We start from the raw sequence: 22,477 nt of genomic DNA, 5'->3' as shown, positions 1-22,477 counted from the left end.
CCGCACCCCCAACCCCAGGGGTCTGCAGCTGCCCCCAGCGGGGGTGGGGTCAGGAGGGCCCAGCTCACCTGCTAGGCGGTGCCACTGCCCATCACACAGTGCCTCGGGGAGCGTCACCAGTGTGGAGAACTCGCCTGAACCATCGTCTGCCCGCAGCAGGACCTGGGGCGGCAGGGGGTCAGGAGGGCCCTACCAACCCCAATCTCACCCTGAGGCTGCGGCCCAACCTGCTTACCTGCCTCCCCAGCACCCGCAGCTGCAGGTAGGGGGGCGCCAGGCCCCGACCCAAGTGGAAGACGAGGCCGGTGGCTGTCTGGGGCCGCACCTCCAGCTCCAGGCCCAGGTCAGGCAGTGTGGCCCCCAGGGTGTCTGCAGAGAGGGGCCGTGAGAGAAGGAAGGCCTCGGCCCCAGGCGCCCCCACCCACCCCGTTCTGGGCATCACTCCCACCCCAGCCCAGGCACGTAGGGGACTGGGGGACGCCAGCAGGGGACAGACCTAGAGTGATGGCTCCTCCGCTGCCTGCAAAGAACAGGCCCTTCTCCAGGGGACCTGAGAAGCAGGGTGTGGCCCCCACCACCCGGGTGGGAGCCCCCAGGAGCTGCCCGTCCAGCCTCAGTCTCTTCACACAACCGCTGAACCCGGAGCGCCTGATGGCCACCTGTGTGGGCACAGAGGGGTGACTTGGGTCAGGTCCCTGGGGTGCTGAGGAGGGCGGAGAGTGTCCAGCGGGGCAGGGGTGGGAAGCTGGGGCGAGGTGGTTCTCACCGGGAGCTGCGGGCTGTGGCCACCAGCAGGGAGGCCCCCCACAAAGAGAGTGTGTGGCCGGGGGCCCTCCTCCCCCTGGTGCCTCTGGCCCGGCCCCTCCTGGCTCTGGGCCCAGACTCCGTCCGTCACCAGCTGGATCCGAGTCTTCTCCCAACGCACAGACACCTGGGAGTGGGAAGGCACATCAGGATGGGAGCTCCCAGGGCCACCGCCCCGCCCCGCCCCTGCGTCCCCTCTCCCCAGCCCCTCACCGTATGCCACCGGCCAGTCCGTGAACGCTGGCGGCTCTGGACTCGGAGCTGGGGCCCAGGGCCTTCGGTCTGAGCGACAAAGCGTCCGTGGCTCAGGAAGAGGGCTAGGGAAGGGCTGCTGGCCGTCAGCGGGGCAGCGAGGAGCAGGAGCCCTCGGGGGGCATGCGGGCGGATGAGCATGGAAAGCTGCGACCTGGAAGCCAGGCGGGGGCATCAGCCTCGGGCTGCCCCCCTCCCCCCAGCAGCCCCCTCTCCCCACCGCCGCCCCTGGCCTTACCAGTCACTGGTGGGGGGCGGGATGTGTGCAAACTCCAGGTAACTGGACAGGGGACCCCCAAACTGGTAGGCGTCTCGTACGGCCCTGAGGGGCGAGACTGGCGAGCAGGAAGCGTCCTGGGTGGGCTGCCGGCTGCGGCGGGAGGCCTGGGGGGTCGGATGGGGATGAGGGAATGCAGGAATGCATGGAGGCCACCTTCTGCCTACCCCAGCCCCATGCCCCCACCTTCCGAGACACCGTGGCCCGCAGTCCTCGCGGGCTCTGCTCTGGGGCCTGGGTGTGAGGGGCCGGGACGCAGCCTGAGCTCACGTTGATACTCTCCAGGTTCTGCTGCAGGTCAAGCACGCGCTGCGGCCCCAGGTGCCTGCGGAGGGCAGGGGGTACACGCGGGTCAGTGCTGGGCCGGGCCAGCGGGTCGTCGCCAGCCCTCCCGAGGCCCACTCAGCTCACCGCAGCACGAATACGTTGCTGATGCAGCCACTGAAGTTACGGAGAGCGTCGGACTTGGGCAAGCCCCCCAGGAAGAGCTGACTCGACCCCTCACGCTGGAGCTGGGGCCACGGCTCCGGGTGGGACTTCATCTCCTGAAGCTGGTCGTCCACGTAGAGCCAGACCCTGGCGGGGAGAGCAGTGTTTCCCCCACCCTGCCCCCCACCCCCCGGCTCTACTGCGCCCCCTCCCTGGAGAGGCCAGGTAAGCCGGACTCACCCCGTGGCGTTGCTGTAGAAAGTGACATAATGGGGGGCCCCATCGGCAAAGCCCCGTCGCGTTTTCACCTCAGTCCTCGCAAGCCGGAGGGTCACGTGGCCCTGCTGCAGGGACACCTCGCATGGCCCGATCTGGGGACAGTGGTTGGGTCAGCGGGCCAGGCTGGGGGCCCAGACTCCCTCCCTCGGGCCACCAGCCCCGCCCTGCTGCCCCAGAGGGGGCGGGCGGACGCACCGGGGACTCTCGGTGGAAGAGCAGAGCGCTGTCCTGGCTGCTGCGGAAGCCGAAGCCGGAGCGGACGTTGTCCGTGACGGGCACGGCGTTGCTGGGGAGCGCCAGGCGCAGGTAGCCGTGGCCATGGAAAGTCATGGCCCGTCCCACCTGCGGGCAAGGCGACCGTGAGGGCCCGCGGTGGCCGGAGAGGGCGCGCAGCTGGGGGAGGGAAGGGGCTCACCAGCAGGTCGGCGGTGCAGCCGGAGCTGATACCCGTCGTGTTCAGCCTCTTGAGATCCACGTACTTGCCCAGAGCTTTGATGCCCTTGATGCAGCCGCGCACCGAGCCTCCGGAGGGGAAGAGCCGCCGCAGGCTGCGGGGACGGTCCGCGGGACGAGCGTCAGGGGCGGCCTCCCCCGGGTCCTGCCCGCCACGCCCGCCCGCCGGGGCCGGGGCTCACCTCGGGGGCAGCTGGGGGGCTGGCACGCCCCCCAGATAGTAGGCACCGGCCAGCTCCAGCGCGTGGCCCTGCTCCACGCTAAACACCGTGGTCCTCTCCACGCGCACCAGCACGCGCTTCCGGCTGCCCCCCAGCAGGAACACCTGGATCTGGGAAGCGCCAGCGCGGGCTGGTACCTTCAGGGCGAGCTGCGACCCCCCTGCCCCTTCCCACGCCGGGCCCCCACCCCGAGGCCGGCCCTACCGCCTTGCTGGTCGTGGTCAGAGGCGGCGGGCGCTGCAGCGGGTCGGCCTCCTTCAGGCCCGCGCCGAAGTCGTAGAGGAACACGAGGCTGCCCTCCCGCACGGCCAGGCACAGGAACTGGTCCTGGGGAGGAGGGGAGGGTCAGCGTGGGCCGGGCGGGCTGGCGGGCCGGGCCGTGAGGACGGAGGACGTGCCTGGTGCCGCATGAAGAAGATGATGCCGCTGTAGGACACAAGCCGCAGCTCCTGGTCGAAGCGCTTGGTGTTGCTGAGCTGGCTCTCCACGCTGATGCGGGCGAAGCCGGAGCCGTCCAGGTAGGAGCCGTCCGTGAGCCAGGGGTCCCCGGTCGACTTGGAGCTGCAGGTCAGAGCGGGCAGGGTCAGCCGAGGGTGGGCTGAGTCGGGGTGAGGGGGGCTCAGGCCGTACATACCGGGCACAAGGCTTATCCACGGCTGTGTCCAGCTGGAAGGTCTTCTCGAAGTTGTAGAGACTGACCACCTCCTCGTTCAGCGTGTCCAGCTCGATGCAGCCCCGGTAGCCGGGAAAGCGCAGGGGTTCGGGGGGCTGCGGGCACAGCCCACGGTCAGGGAGCCTCCCCGCCCAGGACAGACCCAAGGGGAGGAACTCGGGCTACAGCGCGATGGACTGAAGCCAGACCCTGAGCAGGACTTCCTCGGACAGGGGTGCAGGGCAGGGTGGCCGCGCACCCAGGCCGCACCGGGCTCACCGTGAAGTTGCCAGGGTAGCCTCCCACGTAGAAGACAAAGTCATCAGGCTGCACACTGAGCAGCCCTTCGGCCCCAGGGGCCTCCGTATCACCCTTGGTCTCTTGGACCATCTGATTCTCCACTGTGACAGACATATGGCCAAACTGGAGGGTCCTGAGGGCAGAGATAAGAGAGGGAGGTGTGGACACGCGGCCACGCCTGGCAGGGGGGGGAGCACCGTGGGGGCCGGGCCTCCCACCTGTCAATGCTGACGGCTGCGAACTGTTCACCAATGTCCTCGTCGATGCTGAGGGCCGTGGGGCCCGCCTCCCCGAGGCGGTACACCCAGTGCACCTTCTGGCCACGCAGAGCCACACCCATGTAGTCGCCGGTGGCCTGTAGTGGCAGGAGACTCAGGGGGACAGGGACCCGGTGTGGGCCGCCCGCTCCGACCTGGCGCCCGGCTCCACCCAGCCCACCGAGCCCGCCCGCTACCTGCCGGCTGCCCATGTACAGCACGAACTGGTCCCCGGCGACCTGGCCGGGCGCCGGCTCCGGGCTCTGCAGGTAGAACTTGAGGGCGGTGTAAGAGACGAGGCTGGCGAGGTCCCGAGGGGTGCGCAGCTGCACCCCTGAGCTCCCGTTGAACTTCATGGGCACCTTGACCTGTGGGGGGTGCACAGCCCATCAGCGTCTGCCTCCTGGTCTCCCAGACGCCCACCTGGCCCTGGCACTCGCACCCACCTTATTGGCAGCACCCCGGGCCTGGGCAATGAGCTCCCGCACGCGGCCGATGCTGGCCGACAGGGCCAGGCTGGCGTTGTGCGTCCCACGGTTCTGCAGGAGGCTCAGCTTGGCCAGCAGCTGCGGCAGCGTCTTCTCCAGGGTGGACACTGCGGGGGGGGGGGAGCGGATGGGGGGAGGCAGCCCTGAGCCCCTGGCCTCCCCACCGCGGCCCGCCCTCTGTCAGGGCACCGCGCGCCAGGGCCCACCTGAGCGGCCTGCGTCGAGCACCACCCGGTCCAGGTCCTGGCTCTGCAGCCCCTTGTACTGGCCCTGCCACCGCTCCACGTTTTTCTGCATGTCTTGAAGCCGGGAGTGCACGCGGGCGGCCACGTCCTGGGCTTCGGTGACCACGGCCTTGGCGTGGGCTATCTTCTTGCTTGTCTCGTCTGCGGCGAGCCGTGTGCAGGCTCAGCGGGGGGCAAGCGAGGACCATCGGGGGGGCCTCATCCCCATCTGGGGAGACCACTAAGACCCCCCTGCCAAGACCAGCAACACGGATGTCACTCCTGCCCCCGATCTCGTGAGAGCCTCAGGGCGGTGGAAACGCACCCTCCGTCCTCTCCCAGGCGGCCCCTCCTGCGCCAGCCTCTCTCGCCACAGCTGGGTCACCCAGTGTCGGCTCAGCCCCGCCTCCCCATGGCCACCCCCCACCCCCGCCAACACCATCTCTCCCGAGCGCCCCCCCTTCCCAGAGTCCCCGTGGCCCCAACCCAGGCTTGTAGGGAAGGTCGACTCTCGAGTCGGCAGGGATCCCTCCTCTGCCCTGAGCCCTCCCGCCCCCCTGGCCCCTGAGCCCTCAGCTCCAGCCACTCTGGCCTCTGCTGCTGCCTCCACCTCCCCCCTCCCCCAGATGCCCCACGGTCCCTGCCGCACACTCCCGCCTGCCCCGCGCCACCTCTCTCCGCGCGCTCCCTGCCCCTTCCCGTTTTCACTTGCTGCCTGGGGCTACGTTCGCTTGGCGTCTGTCTCCGACCAGAAGCGGATCCCCAGGGCTGGGGAGGGTCCCCAGGGTTGGAGCTGCCCACACAGGGGCCCCCCTCAGCTGCCCCGGCCACCGCTCTGGACGGCGCAAGTGTGAACATGTCCCCCATCAGAGCCTACGGGACAGGCTGGCTGATGTCTATCCGGGCAGGTGTCTCTTCAGCTCTGGGGACAAGCAGTGAGGGCGGGGGCAGGAAGGAGACCCACCCTACCTGTGTCCATAGCCAGCATGGCCTGCACCTCCCGGACTCGGGCCGCCAGCTGTTCCTTCCTGGCCCGGGCATCGCGGAGCTGGGTCCCGGTGCCCTGGAGGGTGGCCCACGCTGCGGGGCAGGCAGCCTCAGTCCCGAGGAGCCCCCGCCCCCAGGGTACAGGTGCAGCCCATTTCAGTCCTCCCTCCTGACCAGGGAGGATTAAGGCTCACACACACACAGTCAGATGGAGACATCTGGACACGAGGGCCCTCGGCTCAGGTGGTGGCACTGGCACCCAAGTCTTGGGGCAGCCTCCTGGGCCCACAGCCAAGGCAATGATTCCCATTTTACAGGTGAAATAATGGAGGCTCAGAAAAGCCGAGCCATTGCTCACGGCCACCAGTGCCCTGAGGTGCCAGCGGCAGAGGGCGCACCCCACTCCCCGCTCCCCACCTGCTCCTCCGCGACGGCCTGGCAAACACACGGCCCCCAGCCAGGACAGCAGGCAAACCGTCAGCCGGTCCCCACGTCCCCTTCCCCAGGCCCTTCCACGTCCTGGGGGCCTGTCACGAAGCCAGGGTGGGTGGCGGGCCTTTGCAGAGCTCCCAGGGACGGACTTGCTCAGCAGTGGGGAAAATGCCCCCACAGGGCAGCCGCGACCCTGACTCACACGGTGACAACCCACATGGCCGGAGGGTGAGGGTCCCCACAGAGCCCGGACACCCAGCTGGACCCGGCACTCACCGAGGCCCAGCCTCCGCTGCTCCCCAGGGACGGCCTCCTCCAGGGCACTGCTGTTGGCCAGCAGCTCCCGGGCTCGGGGCGCCAGGCCCCGCTGCACGACCACCTGCAGACACAGGAACAGGACGCGGTTCACACCTGCCCGGTGGAGCTGCAAGGGAACAGGTGCTCCTGCCGGGGCTGTGGGGGGCGTCAGGGCCTCACCGCCCATGTACGGCTCGCCTGCTGCTGCGCCTGGCCGGCGGCACCCTCGGCGGCCCGCACGGCTTGCAGAATGCTGCTGTAGGCGTTGGCGGCCTCGACGGCCCGCTGGATGAAGCGGTCCTGGTTGACTCCCCGGATGATGCTGTGAGGGGAAGCGGGCAGGATCCAAGGGTGGGGGTGGGGGGGGTCCGCCCACCTCACGGGCCTCCGCCTGCCTGGCTGCCGGGATGGCCTGCCTGGCGGCTCTAGACGCCCGGCCTTGCACCGCCCTGTGTGCCTCTCCTGCTCCCTCCTGCCAACCCGGGCCCAGACTTCCGCCCGGCCCCTGCAGGGACAATGGCCTCTCCTTCTAAGAGCCCTCCCAGACCAGCTATGCCACCTCCAGGCCCTGGCTGCCGCCCACCCCGCCCTGGGCACCCTCTTTGGGCCCCGCACCTGGAAAGGTTGAGCGCCAGCTGGTCCAGCTGCCACGCGTGGGCCTCGGCGGCCTCCACCAGGTCCACCTTGCTGCTCGCGGGGGAGAAGGCCCGCATCTTCTCGAGCAGTGGCGTCCGGGCCCCGTCCAGGCTGGCAGCAAGGCGCTCGTACTCCTGGGGGTGGGTGGGCTTAGGTGGGACCCTCGTCCCCGTCCCCTACTCACCCCCACCTGATCTGGGAGTGCCTGCCCGCGCCCAGCGTGCAGCCCTTTGGGAGGGGGTGCTGCTTACCTCCTTGGCCTGGTCCATGCTGCGCAGAAGCTCAGAGAGCCGGACCAGGGTGTCTCTGGCGGCCTGTAGAGTGGCCCCCAGAGTGGCGTTGTCCCGCAACAGCTCCTGTTTCTGTTGCTGGAGACGATGGGGAGTGAGGAGGAGGTGACAGAACAAGGATGAGGCAGGAAAATAAAGGGGTGGGGTGACAGGCTAGCGGATGATGAGTATGAGGGTGAAAGGGGAGGGGGAGGGGCAGGGGGGAGGAGGGGGCGGGGCTGGGGGGGCCAGCGGGGCCGGCGGGGCAGGCTCCCTACTAGGGCTTCCTCCAGCCGCTCCTGGTTGCGGCTGTTGAGCTCCTCCGCCTCCCGCGTAGTGCCCACCGCCCTGTTCAGGGCTTCCCGCAGGTCCATGAGTCCGGCCTCGTGCTGGGCCAGCTGGTCTCGGGTGCGTGCTACCAGCGCCTGGTTCCTCTCCCAGCGCCTGGTCAGCTGCTCCTGCACACGGGCCAGCACTGGCCGAGACCCCGCGTAGGAACGGTCACTTGGGCAGTGGCTCCTGGTGCCTCCCAGTCCCCACCCACCCTCCCAAGCTGATGAAATGCCCCTCCAGGCCGACCTCAGCCCCAGAGCCCCCAGCCGGGTCCTCACCCCTCCTGTCTCCGCCCTACCGGGGCTGACACCACTCACGTCTCTGGGCCTCCCCCAGCTCGGCCTCAGCGGCTGCCCGCGGAATGCCCAGGTCATGGGCCCGCATCTCCCGGAGCAGCCGTTCCACCTCGGCCAGTGTCCGGCGCAGCAGCTCACCCGAGAGGGCTGAGGCGTTGGCTGGTGACAGGCGGTCCGTCTGGGACTCGAGCGCTGTGTGGGTTTGGGGAGCGGGCTGTCAGGGCCCAGGGCTGGCCTGCTGCCCGGGCACACCTCTGCCCACTAGCTTCCGAGCCAGAAACGCCCAGCCGAGCATCTTCAGACAACCCCCATGTAACCGGGCGTGCCCTGGATGGCCCCCAGAGCTCCTGGCTCCAGGCCGCGACTTGCAGGCCTGCCCGGCCCTCTCGCCCACACCCCCTCACCTCCCAGGGCGCCCCCCACCCCGGTATCCCCACCACTGCCGTCTGCTCAACCTGTGTGTGGGGGGCACTGGCCTGTCTTGCGGGGCCCACCTGCCCTCTCGCTCTGGCCACATGGGCCGCCTCTCCCACCGCCCAACCCGGACCCGCTGTTTCCGCGGCTGAGGCCCATCTCCCTGTCTAAACATCCAAACGTGCCAGTTCTTCAAGGCCGAGCCCCCTGGAGGCAGGCCCCTTGCTCTGACTCTCCCCGCCCTGCCCAGGTGGGCCAGCCCCTACCGCTCAGGGCGCGGTCCACAGCCCGGACGGCTGCCAGCAGTGTCTGTGCCCGGCCCAGTGTGGTCTCAGTGCTGCCCAGAAGCTGGCCGGCCTGGGCTCGGGCCCCTGTGGCCTGTGGATGAAGTACCCCATCAGGCCTCGAGCCTGAGCTGAGGGTCAGGGGTGACGCTGGATGGTTTGGGGCCTGGGGAGAGAGGCCTCTTGGGGAGGGATCTGCTGAAAGGACGAGGTCCCGGGGAAGGGCTTTCCCGGAGGAGGAGCATTCCAGAGGGTGGGTTCTGGGGCAGGGCTCCCCAAGGGCCTGCCTGGCCATCCAGCTGCTGCACGTCCTGCCCGAGGCTTGAGGTCTGTCGTTCCAGCGCCTCCAGCTGCTGTGCAGTCTCATGACGGGGGCCAGGGGGTTTCCGGAGCTGGCTCTGCGGGGAGGGGAAGGTGAGAGCCTGCGACCTGGGAAGGGGAGGCTGGGGGGCCGGGCCGGGCAGTACCTGCAGGTCGGCGATGGAGGCGTTCAGCCTGTGCAGCCGGGCCCAGACCACGGAGCTGGCATTGATGCCACGCAGCTGCTCCCGGATGGTGGGCAGGAGAGTGCCAGCCCGCTCCAGGTCGTCCAGGAGCAGGACCACACAGTGGTCACACACTGTGGGCAGGGGGCAGGTGGGCGTGGGGTGAGGGGTGGGCCTGAGGCCACCGGGGAGTCATGGGGTCGGCGAGCTAGAAGCAGGTCACTAGGGGTCACGGAGATGGAACGGGGTACTGAGCTGGGCTGAGGGTGACGAGGTTAGTGGGTGTCAGAGGTCAATGTGGGGGTCTCAGGGTCAACAGGAGGACAGCCGTGGGGTCTCTCAGAAAATTGAGAAGGAGAGCTGGGACCAGAGAACTGATCTGGAAGTGGAGGTGAACGTCGGGGTCACCAAGTCAGCACGGGACCGGGACCGGCACCACCCCAGGTGGCGTCGGGAGGGTCGGGGGAGCCGGGTGTGGTCAGGCGGCTGGGGGCAGTGGGGAGGGCAGGGACACACCTTCGCAGTGCACGCCGTGGCCCCCAGGCCCTCCTGGCATGGGCACCTGGTGCTGGTGGCTGCAGGTGTCACAGCGCTCCCCACTGAGCCCCGGGGGGCACGTGCAGTGGCCCGTGTGCACGTCACAGTGGCCGCCCTGGCACTGGCAGCCTGGGGTGGGAGGGGTGGGGTGAGTGGCCGGCTGAGGGCCCTGGGGTACTCGCTGCCCCGAGGTGTCCATCGGCCCGCACTCACGCCTGCAGCCCTGCTCAGGGAGCCCCCAGTGGCCGGGGGCACACTCGCGGCACTGGGGACCCCCAGTCCCTGGCCGGCAGTGGCACTGCCCACTCTGGGGGTGGCACTCGGAGCCCTCGGCAGCTGGTCCACAGGCGCATGGGCGGCAGCCCCCGCAGCCCTCAAAGCCGAAGTGTCCTTCCTGGGGGCACAAACTGCAGTCAGGGCTCTGCACAGCTCTCAAGACCCAGCTTCCTTCAGCCCTGAGAGCCTGCACCTCCAGCCACGACGTCCTGCCCTTACACCCATACCCCACCCCTCTGGCTCCGAGTCCCGCCCCTACACCAAGGCCCCCGCCCCTACAGCCACAAACCCCACCCCTACACCAAGGCCCCCCCTACAACCACAAAGCCCCGCCCCCACACCGAGGCCCCACCCACAAAATCAAGGCCCCGCCCCATCCAGGCAGCTCTACCTGACAGTGGTCACAGCGCTGACCGGTCACACCCGCTTTGCACAGGCAATGCCCACTGTGGGGGTCACAGGCCTCCGTCCCACATGGGGAGCAGTCACACCCTGCAGAAGGGTGGCTGTGACAGTAGCCCCGACCCCGACCCCGGCCTCTTCCCTCCCACCCTGGGAAGCCCTTGCTGGGCTCCTACTCCACATGCATCTCCATCCTGCCCCAAGTGAAGCCCCCAGACCCTCGCTTTTCGTCACCTCCCTGCTCCACCGAGGTCCAGACCATGCAGCCGCCTCACCGGCCCATCGTGTCCGCCTCCCCTGCAGCCTGGGCTCAGCCAGAGGACCTGCCAGAGCCCTCGCGGGGCGCCCTCCCCCAGGAGAGGCCAGAGTCCCCACATGACCCTCAGCCTGGCCGTGGGGTCGCCCGACCGTGAGTCCTGGGGGCCTGGTCGGGTCCACCCTGGCCACGCTGGGCCCGGCCCGGGACACAGCCTGCTCTGGGGGGGACACCCAGAGGCCCCTCAGCCCCGCCCGCCCTGCCTACGGGTGCAGTTGCCGGGTAGCAGGGCGTTGCCATAGAAGCCGGGGGCGCAGCTCTCGCAGCGGGGCCCGGTGGTGTGGCGCAGGCAGCCGCGGCAGGCGCCCGTCAGGGGGTCGCAGTCGCTGAAGAGCATGTTGGGGTCGCCGTTGCCGCTGCAGTCGCAGGGCTGGCACGAGCTGCCCAGCACCAGGGGGTTCCCAAAGAAGCCGGGTGCGCACCTGGTGGGGCGGGATCAGTGGCTGGTGCTGGCAGGCAACGCAGCGTCCCCGGGGCCACGCACGCAGACCCCGCCCCAGTCAGGCACCCGCCCGCCCAGCTCACCGCTCGCAGGAGGCCCCAGCGTAGCCGGGTTTGCAGAGACACTGGGTGCGGCCACCTCGCAGGATGCAGCCCGTGGCGAAGCTGCAGAGACGGAGGTGGCCGTTACACCCCAGCACGCTCCAGGTGAGCACCAGGTAAGGGCGGGTCGCCACCTCATGGGCCCACCCCGGATGCCCCGGCCTCCACAGAGGGCAGTGCTGACCCAACCAGGTAGGGGGTGGTGGTATTCCATTCCGGGTCTTTAAGGACTTTGGTCCACCAGTCAAGGGTCAGGGCCCTGGAGGGGCTGGCCCAGCTTACTTGTTGGAAGGCACAGCCAGGGGGCAAGGGCAGCTGATGCAGGGGGCCGCAGGGTCCTCAGATCCACCGCGCACGAAGCCGGCCTGGCAGCGCTCGCAGTGGTCACCCTCGGTGTTGTGCTGGCAGCCCTGGGGCAGAGGGGACAGATCAGCACCGACGGCGGGGGCCTCGCTTCCCGCCAGCTCCCCCACCCCAGCCCTGCAGGACTCTGCCCACTGCCAGCGGGCGCCCTGCCCAGGGCACCTCCCCTCCCCCAGACCTCAGCGTACCCGTAACTACTGACCAAAGGCCCCCGGCCTTCCCTACTCTGCGCCTCTGGTGGCTGCCTTCCCCTGTGGGGCCCCACTCACCACGCAGACACCCGAGCCAGGGAGGCAGCGGTCTGAGTGGCCGTGGCACTGACAGGGGACGCAGCGACCCAAAAAGAGACCTTTGACGTCCCGGTAGTAGCCAGGGGCACATTCCTAGGGGTGGGTGGGCATCAGCGGTCAGGAAAGGAGGCGGGGCCAGCCTGGTATGGGGGCAGGCCGGGGACCATGCTCCTGAGCCTGACCGCTTAAGGCACAAAGTCCAGCCCACAAAGCCACGCAGATGCCTCGGCTCAGGGGACCACCTCCTGTTCTCCTCCAAACACCTCTTCCAAGCGGGCGGAGGGAGGGGAGGGGGGTTCGGTGGATGCTGTCTGGGTAAACCGTGGACGTGGGACGCGCTGGGCACTGAACAGATGAAGAGCAGCTGTGTGCACGGGGGGCCGGGCAGGGGGCAGGTGACAGCGGATTAGCACGTGGCCGGCTCAGCCTGTGGCGGGAAGGTCAGCTGCCGGGAGCGTGACACCCAGCTGGCAGGAGGACGGGTGGGGTGAGACGGAGACGGAGGCCAGGCGTGGATGCTCGGGGGAGGGTGGACGTGCGCGCGCGGGGCAGGCTGACCGGCCGGCGGCAGCCCGGCAGCCCGGCAGCCCGGTGTCTGCCCCCGCCACCTCACCTGGCACGAGTCCCCGCGGTAGTTGGCAGGGCACATGCACAGCTCCACGTTGCTGGCCGGAGGTCCCCCGCCCACCTCGCTGGCCACCTCCAGCGCCACCCTGCGCAGGGAGACGGCCGAGGAGGTCTGTGAGAAGAGGGCGCGGATGTGCAGCTGCTCCAGGCCGGCCAGCACCATCATGAGCTCCTCGCGGGACACGGCGCTGTGGGTCTCCACGTGCCGGAAATTGCCCTGCGCGGCCACGACAGGGCCTCAGTGCGGCCGCCGCCATGGGGCGCAGCAGGAGCCCAGGACAGACCCTCCCGTGGGGGATGGGGACACGCAGGGCACGTGGGGGGGACACGCGGTACAGGTGAGTGATTTCTGATCTGAGAGGCAAAGACTTTAACACGCGAAAACACTAACTGCAAATGAAAAATGAATGACTTGAGTACATCAAATGCAAGAACGTCTGTTCATCAGAAAAGATCTTACAGAAAAACACACAGGCTACAAGAGTACAGACTAAGAGAAGACGATCGCAGCTCTAAAGCCAGGACACAGGGTGAACGTCAAGAAGAACACGAAACCCCTTGGAAAGGAAATGGACGAAAGACACAAGCTGGTGGCTTGCAGAGGGAACCCCAGGGCCAGGCGTTGGAGGAGCTGCCCACCCGTCAGGGATCAGGGGTTTGCAAGCCCGCACTCGGCCCAGGAGCACTACCCCCACGGGGGACCAGGGAAGAGGCGTGCTGATGAGGGGCCCGCCCCATCCTGCTCCGGGACCCTGCTTTCTGACACGGAGAGCAGCCCCTGTAGCTTCGGGGGCCAGAGACGACCGCTCACCTCCACCAGCTGCAGCTCCCCGCGGTGAACGTGGCCGGGTGCCGGGTACACTGGCTCCAGGAACGTGATGCTCATCTGGTTGCCCTGGGGAGGCGTGTGGGCGGATGAGGGCCGGGAATCGGGCTGCCCACGGTCCCGGCTCGGCTGTGCCCGCTGCCCGCCCTTGCCAAGACCACCCGGTGGGCCACCTGCAGCACCACGTCTGGCCTGCTCTCCGTGGGGATGAACACGTCTCCCCGCTGGGTCTCTGAGTGCAGTTCGTAGTGGAGGGTCCCGCCGTAGGACGACACCTGGAGGCCGGACAGAGGGATGCGACCTGGCCAGACCCCGTTCACGGGCCCAGAGTCGACGGCAGTGGTTCTAGGCACCCTATCCCTCCCTGGACACCAGCATCCTCACTGCCAGCCCCCCCAGGCCTCCAGGTGCCCTCCCAGGGGCCGATCGGCCTGCTCACCCTGTCCCCCAGGTAGGAGGGCGGGGCCTGCCAGTACAGCTCGGGGAAGGCCTCAGGCGCGCGCCGCAGGTCCGCGCGAAGCAGTGTTGCCTCCGCCTGCCGCTCGTGGGGCACCACCTGCCGGTCACCACTCAGCAGCGTCCAGCCCTCCATGTCCACGAACTGCAGGGCACGTGGGTGGGTAACACAGGCGCATGCCCTCGCGTATCACAGGGCCCCGTCCTACGTCTCAGACCCCCTCCCTGAGTCCCCTCCCGTCCTGCCCGCACACCTCCCGGCGGGCGTAGGCCGAGCTCCGGCAGCGATCTGTGGCCCCGAAGCAGAAGCAGCGGGTGCAGCCTTTGGGGTTGGCGGCGTCCAGGGAGAACGTCCCGAGGCGGCACTGGTCACACCGCGGGCCCTGCACGTTCTCCTGGGGGCAGGAGGGCACGACAGGGCAGGGCGGTCAGCCGTGTGCCCGTGTTGGCTGTCACCCCACAACTGGGCTGACTGGCTCAAAGGTGCCAGGAAGCTCCAACCTCCCAGAGAGAACGAAGGTCCGCTGAGAAGGCAAGACGAGCGACGGGGTGGGGTCGGCAGGTCTGGCCCCGGACCGCCCTCACCTTGCAAGAGCACTGGCCTGTGAGGGGGTCGCATGTTCCAGGTGCAGAGCCTGCTTCGTGGCAGTCGCAGGGGCGGCAGCTGGGGAAGCCGTGGAACCCGGGAGCACACGTGTCACAGCGGCGTCCGGCCACGTTGGGTCTGCACCTGCCGTGAGGGATCAGGAGCTGGCTGGGCCTCTCCTCCACCTGGCCCCTCACACTGACACAAGAGGCCAGAGGTGCCCCCCACCAAGGTGGTGCCCCCCTGAGCGCCGGGGACACTGCCAGGGGGTGGGTGGGTTCAGGGCTCACTGGCAGGTGACCCGGGACTGCCCCGAGGCCACGGGGACCCGCACCCTGGTGCTCACCTGCACTGGCCGCTGTCCACATCGCAGGTGGGGTCCATGAGCTCCTGGACGCCAGGCCCCGAGCAGTTACACTCCTCACAGCCGACCAGCGGGTGGCAGCCAAAGGTCTGGGGCTGGCAGACGATGCAGTCGGGCGGGACGGTGCGCGGCGGGCAGATGCACTGGCCCGTGAGCTCGTCACAGAGGCGGCCGCTGCAGTCACAGGCTGTGGGGCGCGTGCACAGGCCCCGGTCAGGGGACCCGACAGCAGACCTGGGGACACTGCATGGGTGGGGGGTGGGGGGCGAGGCCACCCTACCCCCAGCCTGGTTCCACCCAGCTCCGGGCCCCAAGCCCCAGGCAGCTCCTCTGATGTGGCGTCAGCTGGTCAGAACTGCTGTCTAGTCCCCGGAACCTCCTGGACAACCCTGCAAGGCCCGGGCTGCCGCAGACAGGACACGGCAGGGCTGGTCCACCAGGCTCCAGGACGTGCTCCTGACCACTGTCTACTGGAGGCACCCCCCGGAGCTCCCGTGGACTGGGGTACTCACGCCTGCAGCTGGGGAAGCCCCAGTAGCCAGTGGCACAGCGGGAGCAGTCACGGCCTATGACGTGGGCGCGGCAGGGACACTGGCCCCCGAAGGGCTCACACGTGGGGCCCGTGGCGCCCACCTCGTGGCAGCTGCACGGCCGAGCCCCGTTGTTATAGAAGAGGGAGAGGGAGGCGGCGGCGTTGCGGCAGAAGGACGACGAGCTGGAGGGGCTGGGGTGAGGGCAGGTGGTGAGGCCAGCTCCCAGCCTGGCCCCTACCCTGCTGCCCCCGGCCCTGAGCCCAGCCCACCTGATGTGGTAACCGTGGGTGGCACACTGGCTGATAAAGTCGTAGGATTTGTCCAGGGGCTCCTCCTGGAAGTAGCTGGGGCTGTAGGCGTCTTCGGGGACCACCAGCACGTACTCCTAGAGCATCAAGGCCTGGTTACCTTCCCGTGGGCCCAGAGAAGAGTCCAGGTCGGGGGTGGGTGCCGGAGCCCCCCGGCAGGGGCCAACGCCAGGGCTTCTCTGCCACAGGCCAGGGTTTGGCCGGGCAGCTAAGACAGCGGTGGTGACATCACACCCTGGTCCGGGGCCCCAGCCAGGCTGCCAGGTGCTGGGTCCCTCCCGGGGCCACTCAGAGGGGAGGCCAGCCTCTGTGGCCACACGGAAGCTTGGGGAGTGCGAGGAGGGGCCCAGGCTCCTGGCGCCCCGTCCATCCCTTTTTGCCGGAAGCCTCCCTCTCCAGGAAGGCCACTCTGACCAGCAGGGCCCCAGGGAGCTGCTGGGCAACATCTTGGCTCTTGGACCCCTCAGGAGCCTCTCGTGACGGGCCTGGAGGTCCCCAGAGGCTGCCGCCCCTGGCACCTAGCTCGGGGTTGGGCCGCGGCAAGCAGGGTACACACTGGCAGAGCGACCAATAGCGGTACGACGGGTGGAGGACGGCTACCAGCCCGAGGACTCACCAGCCAGAGCCAGCGGCCCTCGGGCACACGCACGGTCACAGCGAGCTCACTGTCGGTCACGTCCAGGACGGCCCGGCCCTCACACACCACCAGGGCACGGCAGCCGTAGGCGTGCGGGCAGAAGCTGGCGTTGGCGTGGCCTGGAGGTGAGGAAAGGCAGGTCAGTGCCCCCAGCACACGCACAGCACCCCGCCCCACGGCCTCACGGCCTCACCCCGGGCTTGGGACACTCCTGGAGTCACCAGGGAGGAGAGGATCCCAACGGCAGCACCCACCACCGAGGACCGTGCATCCCTGAACACGACACGCGTGTGTGACCCGCCCAGAGACCCACGTGGCTGGGCCCACTTGTGCTACGTGAATCGGCCGTGGTCACACACGAGGCCCCACGAGGCGCAGGTCCCCGGGCTCGTCAGAGCAGAATGAAATAGACGTGTGCGGACCCGGGTCCCACAGCGAGCCCTCGATCACCCGAGCGCAGGACGGGGTGAACTTTGAGTCACAGCACAGATGTGAGGGGCAGGGCCTGCCACCCACAGTGGGCCCTGGGGCACCTCATGTGAGAGCTGAGGGCAGGATGGGGCACGTGGCCCCGTCACAGCCAGGCAGCGGGCACCGAGCCACGGCCCCTGTGAGCTGTGGACCCAGCACGTGCCCCATCCACTTCACGTGTGGTATCACGCGACGGGCCGTGTGGACGAGACCCCCGAGAGCCTCCTCGCCCCGGGGTCCGCCCCTCCGCTTACCCTGCCAGACACGACCCCCGTTGATGAGGACCTCCACAGCGAAGGCGGGGTGGGCCGGCTGGTAGCCGTGCAGCAGGAAGGCGTAGCGGCCCAGGGCGGGCACGTGGGTGGTGAAGACCACGGTGCCCTGCGCCGGGGGGAGCGGATCCGGTGAGTGGGCAGACATGCAGGGGTACCAGGGGCTGCAAGTCCCACCCCAGCGCCCCCGGCCCCCCCCGCCCCCCCCCGGCCCTTCCTGCCCCAGCCCCTCCTGGCCCCGGCCCCTCCAGGCCCCTCCCGGCCCCTCCAGGCCCCCCCCCACCCCTGGCCCGCACCTGCGGGTGGCGCAGCAGGGTAGGCTCCACGTCGGGGTCCGCAGCGGTGGGGGGCCGGGGCTGGGGCCCGGGCGGGGGTGCATCCGGCGTGAGCTCCCGAGAGCGGGTCAGCGGGAGGCCGGGCGGCAGCGGCAGCACCTGGCAGTCCCTGAGCACCACAGGCTGCGGCGGCTTCGGGAAGCGGGAGGGCAGGCAGGCGGCACTGGGGGGTGGGGAACACAGAGGTGAGTCCCCGAGTCCCGGCCACCGCCCTGCCGCCACTCTGGGCTCCCGCCCCCGGCCCCGCTACCTGCTGGGGCTGAAGGCACCGTGACTGCTGATGCAGCGGACGCGGGGCTCCACGAACTCTGAGCTGAAGGTCTCCGCGGGCACCAGGGTGACACTGTGCTGCAGGCAGGGGACAGGTGTGGGTGTGGCGGCAGGAGCAGCCCATCCGCACCCAGGCCGGTCCTGCTCTCTGCACCGAGCCCCTGACCCCCACTCCGCCTGCCTCTCCTCCGGCTGCACAGACCCCAGCCCTCGGCTGTGGATTCTGGGCCTGGAGCACCTCCCAGCTCCCCCCGAGGCCACTCCTCCTCCCACTGCACTCCACCGCCGTCTGTGGTCATAGGGCCGGGGAGCCAGCACAGGCAGGCGCTCAGCGAGCGGGGGCTCGTGAGCAGGCATCTCCGTCCTGTACCGTCTACCACGGCGAAGAAACGTGTGTGACGGATACGGTAAAACATGATATCTCAGGGTGTCTAGAAAAACCCGACAGCGAAGACAGAATACCGCGTGACCACAGCGACAGCTCCATCCTTCCCTGCCATGGCGTCGGCCAAAGAGGCAGCGCAAAGGAACACCTGTGTGACTCCAATTATAGAAAGTTCCGGAACAGGCAAACTAGGCGGTGCTGTCAGTGTCTGGAGGCGGTTACCCCGGTGGGCGGGGGGCCTGAGTGGCGTCGGGGGTGGGGCCATGTTGCTTCCTGGCCTGGGTACTGGGCTGTGGGTACAGCTCCATGGAGAGTCTAAAGTGTCCCAGCCCACGACTACAGCGCCGCGTGTGCATGAGGACAGAACCGCGGGGGTTGCGACGTCGGAAAATTAGGAGGAAGCAACGTAGCGTGCGTTACTTAGCAACGTGGAAGAAACGGACTGACTCCGGAAAGTAGAATGAGAAGACGCGCAGATGGGGCATGCGATTACGCTTTGTTGTTGCAAGTCTGTTTTCAATATTTGACGCTTTCATAAAAATATGTGCGTATGATACTCTGATAAAACTTTTAAAGACCTAGGGAAACGTAACAGTGAGACTAGGTAATACTCTGATGAGAACAACGTCATCCATTCTGTCACTTATTGAATAAATACGTATGCTTGGTTCCGGGCATCAAACTAACGATTAATATTGCCCAGAATGTTTAGCCTTGGGATTTAATTTTCAACTCTGTGAAGTTGACACAGAAGTAAGCTACAGGCTTCCCTGGTGGTGCAGTGGTTAAGAATCCGCCTGCCAATGCAGGGGTCATGGGTTTGATCCCTGGTCCAGGAAGATCCCACATGCCGCAGAGCAACTAAGCCCGTGCACCACAACTACTGAGCCCACGTGCCACAACTACCGAAGCCCGCGTGCCTAGAGCCCGTGCTCCACAACAAGAGAAGCCACCGCAATGAGAAGCCCGCGCACCGCAACGAACAGTAGCCCCCACTCGCCACAACTAGAGAAAGCCCACGTGCAGCAACGAAGACCCAAAACAGCCAAAAATAAATAAACAAATTAATTAATTAAAAAAAAAAAAAAAAAGAAGCAAGTTACCACAACGATAGTGAATCCCAAGCTTCAGAACCCACGCTGTGTGGACCGCTTCCTAATTCGGGTCCACAAGGTGTTGTGTTTTTGTAAATTATACCAAAAAGCAGCCTTTCGTTAAGATTGTTCTTCCTACTCTGCCTCCAGCACATCACAGCCCCCTTATGTGACCGTGAGCATTATTTACAAACAAATTTACATTTCATACCCACAGGGAACAAACCCTGCAGGAGGAGGGTTCTGGAAGAACCTCCACCCGATGTCAGCTGAAGATGGCACTGGTGATGGGTACCCAGGCTCATCACATTCTTCTACTTTTTCGTGTGTTTAAAATCTTCGCAAAGACCTAACCCCACAGTGGGGTCCTGGGGCCCGTGCAGGTGAGGGGGTCGGGGCCTTACCAGGAAGAATCGTGCCTGCTCGGCCGTGAGCCGGACGCTGGCCTCCGTGTCCAGGTGGAAGACCGTCAGATGGTGCTGGGCATCCAGGGCGGTGCCCCGGCACAGGGTGCTGGGGGACGGGCAGGGGTGGTCAGTGGGTAGGGCAGCCCTGGAGCCCGGAGCCCTCCACCGGCCCCCCAGGTGTGAATCCTCTCCCCACTCCCCAGACACCTGTATGAGCAGGGGTGGAGGGTGAGCGCCCCCTGCTGGGGGGCCCGCCGGGGGGTGTGCACGGCCACGTCCACCTCCTGGCGGGCGTCCTCATTAGCGTACTCCACCACCAGGGCATAGGGGCCTGGCTGCGTCAACGCCACCTGAAGCTGGACGTCCACCTGGGGGGACAGGGCGAGGTGAGGCCCCCGCCCCAGCGCCCCCCCTAGAGAACAGGCCGCTCCTGAACACGGCCCTTCCTATCCCCTCCCCGCACAGCCTCGTCCCCCACCTCAGGGCCTGTGTGCCCACCGTCCCTGCTGCCTGGGGCACTCCCGCGGCCACTCGGCTTCCAACCTCCGCTCGCTCCGAGCCCCCCCCCCTGCCCACCCGTGGCCCGCCAGCTTCATCACTGTAGAGTGTCTGGTGCCTGAAGTGAACCAGCGACCTGCCACCTCCTCACAATAAGCTGGAGGGCTGGGCCATCCATACCCCGTGTACGGATGAGGCCCCGAGGCACCGACTCCCAAGGTCAGAGGCCCAGAAGGCAGCAGGTGCTGCCCGAGCCGGCAGGCTGGCCTTGAGCACCCAGCTGTGCCGCCCATGCTCTGCCCACCATCACTCTTGCCCTGCGCCTGGGTCCTGTCACTGCAACGTGGACTCCCCCTCCCCCCAGGCCATGGGCACGTCTCCACAAGTCTTGACCCCGCCCACCCCCGTGGGGTCCCGGGGACACGCACATCTGCGCCCTGGCAGGCGACCAGCAGCGGGTGAGCGGGGCTGAGCTGTTCCGTGGGGCAGGGCCGGGGTAAGCTGTTGCCATGGCGACACAGGGCCTCAGGCCCAGTGGCGGAGGGGAAGCCGTCCAGGGGCAGGTGGGTGTAGAGGAGGCAGCTGGGGGGGAGGGCGCACAGTCTGGTCAGCACGGGGCAGGCGGCCTGAGCACAGCGAGGGTCAGGCCCGCCCCCTCTCCCACCGGCCGGCCCTCACTGGTCCCCGGAGTGCTGCGCGTCGGGCCGGAACGTGCAGGGCTCGGTCACCCGCAGCTGCAGGAGGGCCGCCTCGTAGTAGGCGCTGGGCAGGAGAGCCACGTAGTCCTGGGGGCGGGGGGGGGGGGGGAGGTTAGGTGCCGTGGCCCCCGACCCGCGCCCTTTCCAGCCCGCTCAGCCCCGCCTCACCAGGAGCACCCCCTCGGCCTCCACGAGCAGGGCCCAGGCGCCAGGGTTCAGCACGAAGGGCTCCCCGAAGCCCCTCTGGGGCACGGTGACGAAGGCAGGCTCCGTGCTGGGCGGGAAGGCCATGGGCTGGCTCTGCTCTGTGCCTGGGGGCGGGGACGGCAAGCCTCCTGGACGCAGCATGCCCACCCAGGCCGCACCTCCCCCAGGGCCAGCGGGAAGGGCCGGGCCTCCCACCCACGTGCGGGGACGAGGTGGGGTTGGCTGGGGCGAGGCGTGAGTGGGGCGGGGCCCAGGGGGTAGCCCCCCCGCACTCACAGTTGGCGCAGGTGGCGAACTTGCCCTGGTCGTGCACGGAGACCCGCCCACTCACGCTCGCGGGCCCGCGGTTGACGTATCGGAAGACCAGTCGGAAGAGATCAGGGGAGGCCACGCTCAGCCTTGCCACGATCCTGGGCTGCGGTGGGTACGGGTGGGCGTGGGAAGTCGGGGCTGCTCCTCCCTGGCCATCCCCAGCCCGGCCCTGCCACCGCAGGGGCCTGCCCACCCACTCCGCCGGCCACGGAGGGCACTCAGCCCAGCCCCAGAATGCGGCAGCACCGCACCCACCTGGATGGGTGCCATCTGCGCGTAGCCCCTCCAGCTGAAGCTCTCGAACTCGAGAGGGTTGAAGCCCAAGCGCACGGCACGGCCCTCGGGCGTGGCCGCCTCCTCCAGCTCCAGGCGCAGCTGGTGCAGGTCGGGAAGGTAGTGGTCCTGCGCCGGCCTGGCCACGGCAGGGCCGGTCAGGGCGGCTGGCATCCGGTCTGGGCAGGGCGGGCGCTGGCCCTGCCCGCTCACCAGGGTCCCCAGGGAGAAGCCCGGGGGACAAGCTGCCGCCCCAGCCCCCTGCCCGCCCGCCCGCCCAGCCGGGGCGGGGGCACCCACTTGCTGCAGGTGGGGCCCTGGGTGCTGGGGCGGCACAGGCAGGCGCCTGTCCTCGGCTCACAGCCCTGTCCCAGAGCTCCGCCAACGTCGCACCGGCAGCCTGCGGCGGGAGGGAGCGAGTCAATGCGGCCTGGCCCCCACCCGGCCTCAGTGTTCCACCCACCCTCTGCCAAGAGCGGCTCGGCTGGGAGGCCGCCTCACCTCCCCCAGGGGCTGCCTGGGTCCCTGGACAACAGAGGCTCTGAGTCCAGGGGCAACGGCCCTGGGATCAGTCAGTGACGCCTGCCGCCAGGGGCAAGGGATGGAGGGGAGGAGCACCGAGGGGTGAAACCTGCCTCCTCACTCCCACGCCCAGCACGGGTCTGGCCGGGCACCTAGAAGCAGCTCGGCAAGTGCCATGCCGTGCCCAGGCCCTGGCTGGGTCCCTGACCCATCTGTTCCTCTCTGGGCCTCAGCATCCCCCGGGATGTGGTCCGAGGGCCGCGTAAGCAGCCGCTTACCACGGCAGCCGAAGTAGTCGGCCTGGTCCAGCCCGAAGAAGCCGTCCTTGCAGGCCGCGCAGGTGTGGCCGCACACGTGGGGCTTGCAGAAGCACTGGCCGTTGCCCTGGGGGCCGAGGGAGAAGGTGGGACCAGGCAGGGGAGGGTCCCTACGTGCGGCTCCCACAGCCCCCAATATCTGGGCCCTCAGACTCACCGGCTGGCACTCAGCAGCTCCACCCACTGTGCCCCTGGGGTCACAGCTGCAGCCTGGGGGAGGGGCAGAGTGGGCCTGAGATCAGAGCAGGGGGCAGGAGGCCCTGGACTCCATCCCCGCGCCGGC

General features: G+C 68.4%; 1 protein-coding gene across 1 annotated transcript in view; it reads right to left on the bottom strand.

Annotated features, from left to right (window-relative positions):
- Positions 1-22,477, bottom strand: part of LAMA5 (laminin subunit alpha 5) — a 53,641-nt gene that overhangs the window by 933 nt on the left and 30,231 nt on the right. Inside the window, 60 exon segments of the mRNA XM_068524934.1 lie at positions 69-162; positions 236-369; positions 497-659; positions 767-931; positions 1,018-1,210; positions 1,295-1,440; positions 1,520-1,658; positions 1,745-1,909; positions 2,003-2,133; positions 2,237-2,383; positions 2,457-2,589; positions 2,677-2,825; positions 2,920-3,042; positions 3,114-3,276; positions 3,350-3,483; positions 3,647-3,800; positions 3,886-4,022; positions 4,122-4,292; positions 4,371-4,519; positions 4,619-4,798; positions 5,606-5,716; positions 6,332-6,434; positions 6,533-6,674; positions 6,968-7,122; positions 7,240-7,356; positions 7,536-7,732; positions 7,908-8,078; positions 8,567-8,678; positions 8,872-8,982; positions 9,052-9,203; positions 9,586-9,735; positions 9,820-10,000; positions 10,274-10,374; positions 10,808-11,022; positions 11,126-11,206; positions 11,426-11,553; positions 11,776-11,889; positions 12,410-12,640; positions 13,235-13,318; positions 13,423-13,524; positions 13,689-13,850; positions 13,960-14,100; positions 14,291-14,435; positions 14,638-14,842; positions 15,168-15,379; positions 15,458-15,573; positions 16,113-16,252; positions 16,859-16,985; positions 17,173-17,374; positions 17,462-17,559; positions 19,365-19,473; positions 19,575-19,735; positions 20,294-20,447; positions 20,544-20,650; positions 20,732-20,874; positions 21,047-21,185; positions 21,338-21,494; positions 21,656-21,755; positions 22,156-22,261; positions 22,352-22,404. Coding sequence (XP_068381035.1) covers positions 69-162; positions 236-369; positions 497-659; positions 767-931; positions 1,018-1,210; positions 1,295-1,440; positions 1,520-1,658; positions 1,745-1,909; positions 2,003-2,133; positions 2,237-2,383; positions 2,457-2,589; positions 2,677-2,825; positions 2,920-3,042; positions 3,114-3,276; positions 3,350-3,483; positions 3,647-3,800; positions 3,886-4,022; positions 4,122-4,292; positions 4,371-4,519; positions 4,619-4,798; positions 5,606-5,716; positions 6,332-6,434; positions 6,533-6,674; positions 6,968-7,122; positions 7,240-7,356; positions 7,536-7,732; positions 7,908-8,078; positions 8,567-8,678; positions 8,872-8,982; positions 9,052-9,203; positions 9,586-9,735; positions 9,820-10,000; positions 10,274-10,374; positions 10,808-11,022; positions 11,126-11,206; positions 11,426-11,553; positions 11,776-11,889; positions 12,410-12,640; positions 13,235-13,318; positions 13,423-13,524; positions 13,689-13,850; positions 13,960-14,100; positions 14,291-14,435; positions 14,638-14,842; positions 15,168-15,379; positions 15,458-15,573; positions 16,113-16,252; positions 16,859-16,985; positions 17,173-17,374; positions 17,462-17,559; positions 19,365-19,473; positions 19,575-19,735; positions 20,294-20,447; positions 20,544-20,650; positions 20,732-20,874; positions 21,047-21,185; positions 21,338-21,494; positions 21,656-21,755; positions 22,156-22,261; positions 22,352-22,404 — 8,505 coding nt within the window.

Source organism: Eschrichtius robustus, chromosome 16 (genome assembly GCF_028021215.1).
Source record: "Eschrichtius robustus isolate mEscRob2 chromosome 16, mEscRob2.pri, whole genome shotgun sequence".
Lineage (NCBI taxonomy): Eukaryota > Metazoa > Chordata > Mammalia > Artiodactyla > Eschrichtiidae > Eschrichtius > Eschrichtius robustus.
This window is presented reverse-complemented; position numbering and strand designations above follow the sequence as displayed.